At 41.9% G+C, this 12,163-nt stretch overlaps 1 protein-coding gene across 1 annotated transcript in view; it reads left to right on the top strand.

Moving 5' to 3' along the window:
* insrb (insulin receptor b) overlaps positions 1–10,467 on the top strand; it is a 116,211-nt gene extending 105,744 nt beyond the window's left edge. The window contains exons 11-23 of the mRNA XM_061826283.1: positions 21–219; positions 2,311–2,443; positions 2,621–2,774; positions 2,915–3,063; positions 3,584–3,740; positions 4,101–4,197; positions 4,364–4,431; positions 4,525–4,754; positions 5,794–5,904; positions 6,068–6,230; positions 8,313–8,442; positions 8,534–8,668; positions 9,522–10,467. Of these exons, the coding sequence (XP_061682267.1) occupies positions 21–219; positions 2,311–2,443; positions 2,621–2,774; positions 2,915–3,063; positions 3,584–3,740; positions 4,101–4,197; positions 4,364–4,431; positions 4,525–4,754; positions 5,794–5,904; positions 6,068–6,230; positions 8,313–8,442; positions 8,534–8,668; positions 9,522–9,876 (2,081 nt within the window). The 3' untranslated portion in view covers positions 9,877–10,467. The remainder of the gene's footprint in view (positions 1–20; positions 220–2,310; positions 2,444–2,620; positions 2,775–2,914; positions 3,064–3,583; positions 3,741–4,100; positions 4,198–4,363; positions 4,432–4,524; positions 4,755–5,793; positions 5,905–6,067; positions 6,231–8,312; positions 8,443–8,533; positions 8,669–9,521) is intronic.
* The last annotated feature ends 1,696 nt before the right edge of the window (positions 10,468–12,163 follow it).

The following is a 12,163-nucleotide window of genomic DNA, read 5'->3' as shown; positions in this document are numbered from 1 at the left end:
TATCTTTGGTCCTTTGACAGGGATGAAACTGCCATCCCGGACCCCAACCCACCTGGATAGCGATGATGAGCAGAAGTGGAACCACACAGACGAGCCCAACATAGGGGGCAAGTGCTGCGCCTGCCCTAAGACGGATGTTCAGCTAAAGAAAGAGCAGGAGGAGATTGAGTACCGCAAGACTTTTGAGAACTACCTACACAATGAAGTCTTTGAGAGCAGGTACCTTTTGGAAATGTCATGTCAACAGTGGTTGTTTTGTTTTCTTGTCACAATGACCGTTTGAAAGTCAAAATACCATTACAGCAAATATGTTGCAAGTATTTTTAAATTGACATTAAGATGGAGGGAAGATAGTGGCTCTGTTATTGTTTTTTTTCCGTTGCATGGCAAACGATCAGAGGCACCTTTAACCAGCCAGACAAGATCACCCGTCTTTTGTCTATGTTTGTCTACTCCAACTCCGTGCCAAGTTTTCCCCATCATTCAATGTTTGTGTGTCTCATTTATGTGGACTTGTTTTTGTTCCGGGCAGGACAGTGGGTGGGCACAGAGTGGGAGGTGCTGATTTTGGAGGCCCCATTGCACCTAATCTGTTACGGCTTCCCTACAGGAGTGATTACTGTGGCCATTATCTTTCACGCCAGTCAGGGGTGCAGTCATGCAGACAGCCATTCGGACATAAACACAGTGAAACTCACACACACCTCAGTAGGACATAGCGAGCATGCTGTAATAGGTCAGAGTCATGTGCTCAAAGACCTCTTCGTGTTTGTCTTTTCCATCACGCAAGGACATGTAGGACATTTTTCTCCCACCTGAGCAGCTTTTAACTCAACCATGCACCTTTGAGCTCTTGGCAAGAGAAATAGAGTCATTAAGGATTTAATAGACGTGATATTCCTGTAAGAGACTTCGTCTACCATTATGAAAAGGTCTTTTGTGTTGAAGGGGTTCAGTAGTTAATTGTCATTTCAGGAAGTGGACGTTGACTCATGAATACCATCTAGTGGAGGTAGTTCGATGGTGGTCCGTGACAGCAGTTGATATTGTACAGTCTGCCCTTGCCCATTTGTGATTCACCGTTCGCAGCCCTGCATATTCGCGAATTTTGCCCTCCAAGTTTTTTTTTTTTTTTATTTACTATATTTTCACAGTCGTAAAGATCTTAAACCCTCTTCCAAATAGACGAGGTGCCACATTTAGACGTGGCACCTGACAATGTGGTGCACCTTATGTGCACATTGAGTCCCAACATTTGCAAATGTTGTTGTGTGACTTGTCCAACAAATTACACTTGAAGACACTGGTTACACTGTTAGCATGCATACCAGGTAGTGTTTTAGCATTTATGTAAGCTACCTTATGATGGGGCTCATGAGGGAGTAATGAACAGTAGCATTCCATATCTGTAAGCAGAAGTTTAGATTGCCCTACACACTAAGGATGTTGTACATGTTTTTGTTGTCACATCGACACTAAAATTATCACACCACAGCAAATTGATTAGCATAACTAGCAAATAGTAAAAGAAATGAAAAAATGACTATTGAAGTAATTGACATAAAACATACACTTTAAACTCATTTACATGCTCCCAGCATGCTTTGTGGCACTATGGAGGGCCTGAATGCCACACCAGGATGTCACAAAGGATGCTGGGAGCATGTTAATAGTGTTTAAAGTGGATGTTTTGTGTCAATTATTTCTTGAGTCATTATTTTATTTGTTTTATTATTTGCTAGTTATCTCATTCTGTTTGCTGTGGTGTGATCGTTTTAGTTTTGATGTGATACCACGAGTGTGTCCAACATTGTCAGTAATGACCTCCCGACACCGGCACTGTGTAGGGCAATGTAAGCTTCTTCTGCTTACAAATGTGAAATGTAATTGGTCTTCACTGGCTTGTCAGGGCCATCATTTGATAACTTACATTCATGCTAAAACACATGCTGTCATGCATGCTGATAGTGCAACCAGTATGTTTTAATACTGCATCTATTATTTTTAGATTTTTGTTATTCGCAGTGATGTAGAGAAAGTAACCCCACCATATAAATGGGGCAACACTAGATTTCAGACAGTGACCTACCCTTGAGGAGAATTCCATCTTCATTTGCAATTAATACATTCACATCTGAATCCACAGCCTGATCCAATAAGCACTTGTATTCTAAACTTTTCAAACTAAGGGTGTCTACCCAATGACATATTCTCTCAACCTTTTTTGTCACTTATCTGTAGCCTCAGGCAGTTTTCCATCTGTTTTTCTTTCTAAGGTTTTGCTAAATTCATCATGTGTTCTTTTTCCAGACCTGCACGTCGGCGACGTTCAGTGGGTGTCGCTAACGCCACCGAATTGCCTTTCCATTTTCCCACAGCCCCCAGCATTCCCAACAGTTCTACCAAAGCCATGCCAAAAGATGAGGATGAAGAGGGAGTCAAGGTCTCAAACACCATTTTATTTATTCAATAGACTGTTGATTGTGATATCGTTGTGTTTTCCATCCTGACTGGTCAGGACAGGTCTTGTTAGACATAATCATTCTGGTTTTGCAGGAGAGATGTGCATTTGTAATAATGGCCGTCTTTGTATTCTGCCCCGCACACCACACACACACAGGTTGAACTGAAGGTCTTCTCAAAGGAGTCAACTGTCATCTCCAACCTGCAACACTTTACCAGTTATAAGATCGAGATCATGGCCTGCAACCATCCCACAGACCTAAAGGGGTGCAGCATGGCCACTTACATCAGTGCTAGAACTATGCCAGAAGGTGAGATGTTTAAATACAATGATCTGTTGTATTACAGTCATAGACATTGATTTGAACTGATCAGCACTCCAGGTTCCAAAGTAAAAAAGTAAGATCATCTCTCTTCTTTTTTTTTCCTCTCATGATCTGAATACCTACAGAGAAAGCAGATGACATCCCGAGCCAGGTGACCTATGAGTTAATGAACGGTGAGCCTGCATCAGTGTTCATTAAGTGGAAGGCACCTGTCTCTCCAAATGGTCTCATCATCTTATATGAAGTGTTCTACAGGAAGGTTGGGGAGACTGAGGTCAGTACCACCAGCCCTGTCTAATAGCTACACTCTTTGTGCTATAATACCATCTGGTACTGGGACTGTAAGAGCAGCTAGAAAATCCTCCATACTGAGGCAAACAGGGAAATATTTGTTGCTGAAACCCCAGTGGTGCAACCTCAGCTTTGTATGTTTGCATATTTGTGTGAGTTGTTTGTGTGTTGGAGATGTGTGAATTCTACTTGCATTGCTATTCATGCCACTGCTGGAACACAAAAAGCAGTAGCTTCTCTGTTACCATAGTGGCAGGAGCAAAAAGGAAGGCTATATAGAATGCAGGTCCAGTAATGGACAGCCATCTCCACTGCAGCTGAGACAAACTAGAATACTATTCACATTTATAGCAAAGTTGTTCTTTGAATAGTTTACATTTTTTAAATATATTGATCAGACATGATTAAATTCAATCTAAAATATAGGCAATTTGCACACATGAAAAATTACCACACATCAGAACATATTTAAATTCTTGACTTTTATTTTTGGGCTGTTCAAGGTCCACACAGCTTGTGTTTCTCGGCCTGCCTATCTCAAGTCTGGCGGGACGAAGCTGTCGCTCGTACACCCTGGGAACTACAGTGTGAGGGTCCGTGCCACCTCCTTGGCGGGAAATGGCTCATTCACAGAAACCACCTACTTCTTTATGCCCAACAGTAAGGCTGGATTTTATATCATCCGTGTCGAGGTTACATACTTTAACATGAAAATAACTAAAACTGTCAACTAAAACGTGACAGGATACACTTGTTACCATGGCGATAAGAGCAATAATGGATCACCTTTGAAGATACTCAATATGCAGTTATCAAGTATATACAGTAAATAAGCAAATCATTTAAATAGACAGATTACGCCATCTTGTGATCGGATCAGTGATCAGTTATTGTTTTATTTTTAAACACACTCACTGGCCCCCAAAATCATCCTAATCACGTAATGCCGAGAATAAACCTTCCTTCCTTTGGCTGGACTTGTAACTGTGACCTGATCAAAGACTTGTATGTGGATTCCAGAGGATCCTGGTATAATTGGGGTTGTGATTGGCCCGGTCATCTGCTTCATTCTTCTGTTGATCGTGGGAGGTGCAGTCTTTGTGGTCTTCAAGAAAAAGTAAGTACGATGTTGGCATTGACATGCAATCGATTTAAGCCTATGGGACATGCCGTTCATTCAGATAGTGTTTTCCCACATTTTGCGCCAGCGCACAAGTTTCACGGTTAAAAGATCTTTAAAAAATGTTCAGAGTGTCATATTGCTGTATTTTGATCTGTTAAAGGCAAACAGAGGGCCCAACTGGACCTCTCATTGCTTCCTCAAATCCAGAGTACCTCAGTGCCAATGATGGTAAGAAGCATCATAAGAAACTTTGAGGAGAAGGAGCATATATCTCTTATGGTGATGATTTTACTGTTCCACTCAACTCCACAATTTTTATAGTTTATGTTCCTGACGAGTGGGAGGTGCCGCGGGAGAAGATCACAGTGCTCGGGGAGTTGGGTCAAGGCTCCTTCGGCATGGTGTACGAAGGAAACGCCAAGGACATCGTTAAAGGTGACCCAGACACCCGCGTGGCCATCAAGACAGTCAACGAATCAGCCAGCCTGCGAGAGAGGATCGAATTCCTCAATGAGGCCTCTGTCATGAAGGCCTTCAGCTGTCACCATGTGGTAAGTCGCAATAGTTTGAGTCCCTTCAAGCAGCATAAGCACTCATTACTCTAAACATTTATGACTTGCATGTTCTGTTAACGCTACCATAATGACTCACAGTTTGACTCCGAAAACAAAACTTTTTGTCCTTGCCGTTTCACTGCCTTACCATATTTCCCAACATTGTTTTAGAACTTTAATCATGTTTACTCAGATTATCACACCCAAGAGTCATAATCAGACATGTGATTTTCCCGTTTATAGGCGGAATTCCGTTGCATTGATTAAAAAAAAATATATTCTCTGTATTTCTGCAATATTCCGACCGTAACTTGTGCCAGAATCCACACGTTCATTTTCCAGTCCGATTTCTGGAAACGAGGTGGAAGATTAGGTACGTGTCAGTTGATTGGTCGAATGTGTTCCTCCTGACCAATGAAAACACTTGTTATATATGAGGCAGTTCATGGGGCAATTTTCAAGTCAACACGATGGCGATGCTCAAGAGGAAAGACAAAGTCAAAAATAAGTTCCGATGGGATTGGATGGAACGAGAAATCTTTTACTTTTACGATTACTTGTAAAAATGTCTTTATTATTTACTTGACGTTAAGAATTGTCAAATTCATGCGTTTCAATCATTTACAAAAACAAGAAATTAAAATGTTTTTGAATGGATACGATATACACGCTATGAAAGCATGCTTCCATGCCAATATGCAAATCTGAATTCAATTTAGTAGTTTACTTAGTTGAATTTTTTTTTTTAATTTTTTGGGGTAAAGGTATGCGCCTAAATAATTAATGATCATATTGTGTACATTTTGAAGCAGAATAACATTTATTTATCTCTGATATATTTAATTCATAATACTATTTATAAAACTTGCACGTTAAAATTGGTGATCATCCTTTGATCATGCTTGCAGCCCCGAGGCCCCCGGGTATTTTTCAGACTTTTTTCATTCAGTCGAATCACATGTCTGCATAATAGAAAAAGATGCGACAGTCATGCAGTTCCAATACCGGATTTTTATCATTTGTCCTGTTTTCATAGGTACGCCTCTTAGGTGTGGTGTCCAAGGGTCAGCCCACCCTAGTTGTAATGGAGCTAATGACACATGGTGATCTGAAAAGCTACCTGCGAAGCCTCAGGCCGGACTCTGAGGTGGGCGCTGCCTCGAAATTAATGGCCTATACACACATTGTCCGCCCCCACCATTTACACACAAATTCTTCTTCCTCTATGTGTGTGTGTGTGTGTGTGTGTGTGTGTGTGTGTGTGTGTGTGTGTTGTGTGTGTGTGTGTGTGTGTGTGATTTCTGTTTTAGAACAACCCAACTGGCCGTCCCCCACCTACATTGAAGGAGATGATCCAGATGGCTGCGGAAATCGCAGACGGTATGGCCTACCTCAACGCCAAAAAGTTTGTGCACAGGGACCTGGCAGCCAGGAACTGCATGGTGGCAGAAGACTTCACTGTCAAGATTGGAGGTACAAATGCAGGCTTTTTGTCTTTGACTGGTTGTATCAACTTTCTCTTTAGTCATATGTAATGACACTTCATTGAGTACACACGGTAAAACAAAATTCGAGATTGTCAAACCAAGACAATTCAGTCTTCCCAATGATTAGGTGTTATGTTTGTAACAGTATTTGGAAAAAAAATGTAAATACAGGTACCTACAGAATACTTTTTCTCATAGTCATCAAAGACATAATTGACATCATTACTGGTAACTGATTCGTTTGTTGAACATTTATCAGGATGTCTGCAGACCTTCAAAAATTCTTGGTCCTCCTTACAAATTACACTTCATTATTAGATCTTCTGTTCAAGGTCCAAAACTCTTCAATTGATTTCTAACCAGCTGACAAGAATGTTTTCTTCTGGTGAAAATTAGATAAGGTAGATTTAGGTGGTATGGCTTAATAATACTTAAAGCTGTAAAGGTCTACCGACACGTAAAGTATGATTTTTAGTATGTTTTTAATTTAAAAAAAAAAAGGCAGCCGGAATGGACCCATCCGTTTGCTCAACACACGTAATGATGTTATCGTATATGGATTTTTGTATCTCCCACCATGAAAATCCTCTCGAGGCATTCGTTTTGGAGAAGAAGCAGGAAGTGACGTTTTTTTACAGACGCCCACACTGGCGGGATTTTGTGTTTATAACAGTTTTACCGGCGGAAAAGTAGCCGATTTTTCCTGCGTGTTAGCCAAAACGCCGTCTCGTTGAATCGTTGGATTTTTTCTCGAACACTCGGGAGGATGGATTCACTCTTGACACCTTTCCAAAAGACCCAGTTCGTTGTGAAAAATGGATTGCACTGGTGCGAAGGACAAGAACTTTGTGGGTTCTAAATGACAGGTAGGTGTGTATAGAGCTATTAAAAAAAATAATAATTCGGGGGGACGACATAACACTTCTCTCAGAACGTAACAAAAGACCCGCGTCATAATAACTTAATAAAGTGTGTAAGTCAGCGGTGCTAAATGTGCCGCTATTGTTCATTGCCGCCACGGAGGTGGATCGGGCGGGGAGGTGGTTTGGCCGCGTGCAGGAGGATAAGGGAGATCTCCCCCCCACAGCCCAACAGTGTATGGGCACCCCTGAAGAAGTTACTTTGCCCAGCATGGGTCCTCCTGAGTACGCTAGATACGGTCATACATACTGTCAGGGGCTCTGCTGTTGGTTGGAAGTTAGTTATCATCTAAATATGGCTCAAAACGATAGGGAAATATTGCCCCAGTCACTTCACTCGATTGTGAGATGTTCTCTTCTTCAAAAAGAACTTCCGTGTCAGAAGGGGCGTCGGAAAAATCCGAAAATCTTCTGTTGTTCGTCTCCCATAGCAGGTGGCACAGCGTCTTCTCAATGACAACTGTCCCAGTGTGACATCTGTAAATGATGTTGCAGGCAATATGGCTGCCACTGGGATGTCGAGTGAGAGTTCCACAACTTTGCGCATGAATGACACCCTCTCCGCTCATTTTTTTTTTCGTATGGACATTGAAGTAAATAATATTATATGTAATTTTCATAACAATATCAATTTTAAAATGTATATAGGGATGTCGGTAGACCTTAAGTAAACAGTCTAGTAGTAGTCAGGACATGACTCACTGTCGAGAGGTCCTAGATTCGAACTGCTGTTCAAGCTCTCAGTGTGGAGTTTGCGTAGTCCCCCTGTCCTTGCTTTGGTTGTTTTAGGCAATCATTGTCCACTTTCCAAAACCTTGCATGTTAGCTTGATTGAAGACTAAATTGTCCATAAGAGAGCATATGAATGGTTGTCAATATGTCATGCAATTGGCTGCCAACCAGTTCAAGGTGCACCCCTCCTCTTGACCAAAGCCACCTGCAAAGGGGTCCAGCGCATCAGCAACCCTTCAAGTCATATCACAAATGCATGGACAGATATCAGAAACATCACTGCATCCTTAAAAAGGTCTTAAATATCTTTAATGTGGAACTGGAGGAGGGCTGATGAGATACTTTGTTTGCATTTGTAATTCGGGTGTTAGCTAATAGCTCACTGTACTCTCTATTGATTTCTCCCCTCTTCCTAGACTTTGGTATGACGCGAGACATCTACGAGACTGACTACTATCGTAAAGGAGGGAAAGGCCTGCTTCCTGTCAGGTGGATGGCTCCGGAGTCTCTCAAGGACGGAGTCTTCACTGCCCACTCTGACTGCTGGTAGGCAACCAGCCTGTCAGGACCATGGAACCCCACAGCGCTAAGTCTGATCCTGTTATCAATGCATTTTGACATTTTCTTGGTCTTGTAGGTCATTTGGCGTTGTGCTTTGGGAGATCAGCACACTAGCAGAGCAGCCTTACCAGGGTTTGTCCAATGAGCAGGTTCTCAAATTTGTCATGGACGGCGGATACCTGGACCGCCCGGACAACTGTCCTGAGAGAATGTGAGTTATTCGAAGATACTCCGACAGTTCTGCTCACCTAGGGTTACAAACAAGCGTTTTGGAATTTTCCGTGAGCTTTGATTAGGGCAGGAACGATTAACTCAAATAATTCAAATACAGAAAGAAGTAGAAGCAAAATCTGTGTGAAGTGTAACAGGGACAAACAAACATAAATGACAATGCACAAAGTTTTGCCGCATTTCACACATAACTAGAAAGATGTACAACGTTGCATTGTGCAATGGTACCACAACAGCACATCTGTGATCGCTAACACTTTTCTTTAATTCAACATCTCTAGATAGAATATAGTAATGCCCTCCTTAAGTGGTCAAGAATAAATAAAGGCAGCGGTGCACTTTCAATCGCTTTCATAACAAACTGTAAGAAAACAAGCAAGTACTAAGCATGTTCATATCAACGCTGCCAGTGGCTACAACTCGCGCCAAGTCACTCAACACGCAGACCATCTAACCGGGTTGCCAGTCAATACCCAGCCAACTCTACACTCCCTGACACCCATCGCACTCACCAGGCCAGGCCCCTGTCTGTGAAAGCCATACACAGATTACAGTCACAGATACTACGGTGGAATGTGACGATGGCAAACCCAAGTGGATGAAAATTAAACCTAAACTTCACATGCACATTGTTTTGTTTAATAATGCAAGATTAAGTTTACTCAATTAATCGATGGGATCATAGGCAGAATACTAGAGTCTAAAAATATTCTGTAGCTGCTAGGTGATTCTGTATTCCTAGTTTTAACCACATAAATAACTTTACACTTATACCCATCTACTTAAGAATGTTTCTGTCAGGTGATTCTGACTTTTCCATTTCAAACATTTAGGCACAGCTTAATGCAGATGTGCTGGCAGTACAATCCCAAAATGCGGCCGATGTTCCACGAGATCATCGAGATGCTGCGGGAAGACCTGCACCCATCTTTCCAGGAGGTCTCCTTCTTCTACAGCGAGGAGAACAAGGCCCCTGAGACAGAGGAGTTTGACTTGGACCTGGACAACATGGAGAGCATCCCCTTGGACCCATCATCATACTCCCAGAGAGAAGAGAGCTTAGGCAGGGAAAGCGGGCCTTCTGTGGCCCTCAGGGGGAACTATGAGGAACATGTCCCCTACACACACATGAACGGAGGCAAGAAAAATGGACGAATCTTATCGTTGCCCCGATCCAGCCCTTCCTAACATTTCCTGTTACCCTGAAAGAACTTGTTGAACTGGCCCAACCACAACCTTCCTTCTTTTCTCCTCCAGCCCTGTCAGAATCCTATTCTTATTCTTGGAGAAGACCTTCTCAACACACACAGATCTCAGGACTTTTACTTTTTCTTCCTCACGACTGCCAAACACAGGCTAGCAAGGGATGCAAACAGCACATGGGTCTTTCTGGTATCATCCTTTTGTTTCTCGCTGTCACCTCGTTTCCAGGACACATTGTGGTGGAAACGGAGGATAAAAACAAAAGAACTGTGAACACGAGGAACCTTAGACAACCACAAGGCTGCTTTTATGCTCGACCTCTTCAAAGACTCTCCTTTCCACTGGGTGTTTCTTTGCATTTATGTTTATTCTCCTGACTCGGTCTTTCTACTCAGATAGTGGCCTTTGGATATGTGGCCTATATAGAACGGGCCATATTTTCCCGTGCGCTTAAGTTAGAAAAGGTGCGCAGCTCCGCACTTGTCTGTCTACCCCATTTGCCATCCACTTAATTCAATCATTTGGACACCATCTAGCCACATGCACACTATGGGTGGAGTCACCCTCAAGTGAGGGTGTTCTCTATTCCCCCAAAAAGGAGAAACATCATATTGTACGTTTTGATTCACTCCTGTGCTCCGAGCTTCCGTCGGCTGGTGGTGACCCGGCGGTTGACATGGCAAGCTGACAGACACCTGGCCCTTATAGTATTCACCAACTGTCCTATGGCCGTAGTGTGTCTCTAGAACATTACATTGATCAAGAGCCAAACATCGACATAATGTCATATTAATGAATTAATTTTCATGAACGAGCTGCGAATGGCACTTTCGTTTTAAACATGCTGCAAGGCAGCTTGGGATTTGTCTGCTATCAACGCCGTAGTGCAGCCGTCTTGATGGTGTCTTGACAGATTTCTTTTACATATATATCAAATATTAGTTCATCCAATACATGCGTTTTTTTTTTTTTTATCAGCTCTGCATCAAAGCTATCAGTGTTTCTTATGAACAGCATGTTCCACTTGGACATCCCCCTTAGATAACGATGTGTTTGTATTTGGTCAAGTGACATGCCAATGTGTATGGGGCTGTAATGGTTGCTGATCTACAACTAGTTCATTTGCTTTAATATTGATGGCCTTCCATACGCGGACTAAACTACATATATTGTACAATATGTATTTGATAGAGATTAGACAATACCACACATGTGCCCTTTTAAAGTAGCCTGTTCACACTGAAGACAGACACCAACTTCCGGATAGCCGGGTCTTAATTTCACAGTCAGTTTTCACATACTCTACTTCCCAGATGGATTTCAATGGCATTCACATGTCTCAGGAAAAGTCCACATTCCGAGAATTCTACCCTCCATCGGACTTCAATGAGTAACACCTCTCAAGCCCTTATGCGCAAATTAGCCACGTGCGTGCGGTGGGTGTGTCAGAAGTTATTATCGCAGAATCCGTGTACTTTGAAACCACGCAAGCCCGCCGCATAAAATACTGACTTACGCACCAACGGGAGAATATGGCCCAAAGACAAGTGTCTCTCTGCGCACGTGTTCGATCCCTGGTGAACGATGATTTTGTTTCAGTTTGGAACTGTGGGATGGATTAATCATAGAACAAACATCTAATCCTAGAGGAACGTTGGGTGTTTTGCTTTTGTTTTTTATGTTCTCTTCTGGTTCAGGAGAATTCCAAAACGACAGACATATTCATCGGGTGAAAAGTTTTAATTTATTTGCTTTTATCATTGTTTTCTCTCTTTTCTATCTGTGTCCTCACTCATGGCTGAAGGATATTTAAACAGTTAAGAATTGGACAAAGGAGTTCCTCACACCGACCAATAGCTGCTGCTTTGATATATTTTACTAGGTATAGAAATATATGAATTTATATAATATATAGTATATATGGAATATTGGTATTCAGGTACCAACATTTTACATATATAACATATGACATTGTTTTTGTATATAGTTCATATTTGTAATATTTTTCATCAAAAGCTTTGTTAGTATCGAGATTTTATTTTTTTGCCAATGTCTTTCCTTCAAATGTTTTTATTTTTATAACCCCAGATATCCCACTAATCTGCCATCAGTGCTCTCTCCTCTCGTAGTGTGACAACCTGGATGGGAAATAGCTTCAACCCACTGAATAGTTTCTCTTTTGTTGTCGTCGTCGTTCAGTCCCTTCGGACCTTCTGTCTATATGAAGAGGAGAGTTTTCGGATTAAAAACACACACATAGCTTTAAAAAAAA

The sequence above is a fragment of the Syngnathoides biaculeatus genome, chromosome 7, assembly GCF_019802595.1.
Source record: "Syngnathoides biaculeatus isolate LvHL_M chromosome 7, ASM1980259v1, whole genome shotgun sequence".
NCBI classification, from domain to species: domain Eukaryota; kingdom Metazoa; phylum Chordata; class Actinopteri; order Syngnathiformes; family Syngnathidae; genus Syngnathoides; species Syngnathoides biaculeatus.
Note: the sequence above shows the minus strand (reverse complement) of the source record. Positions and strands in the feature narration are given on the sequence as shown.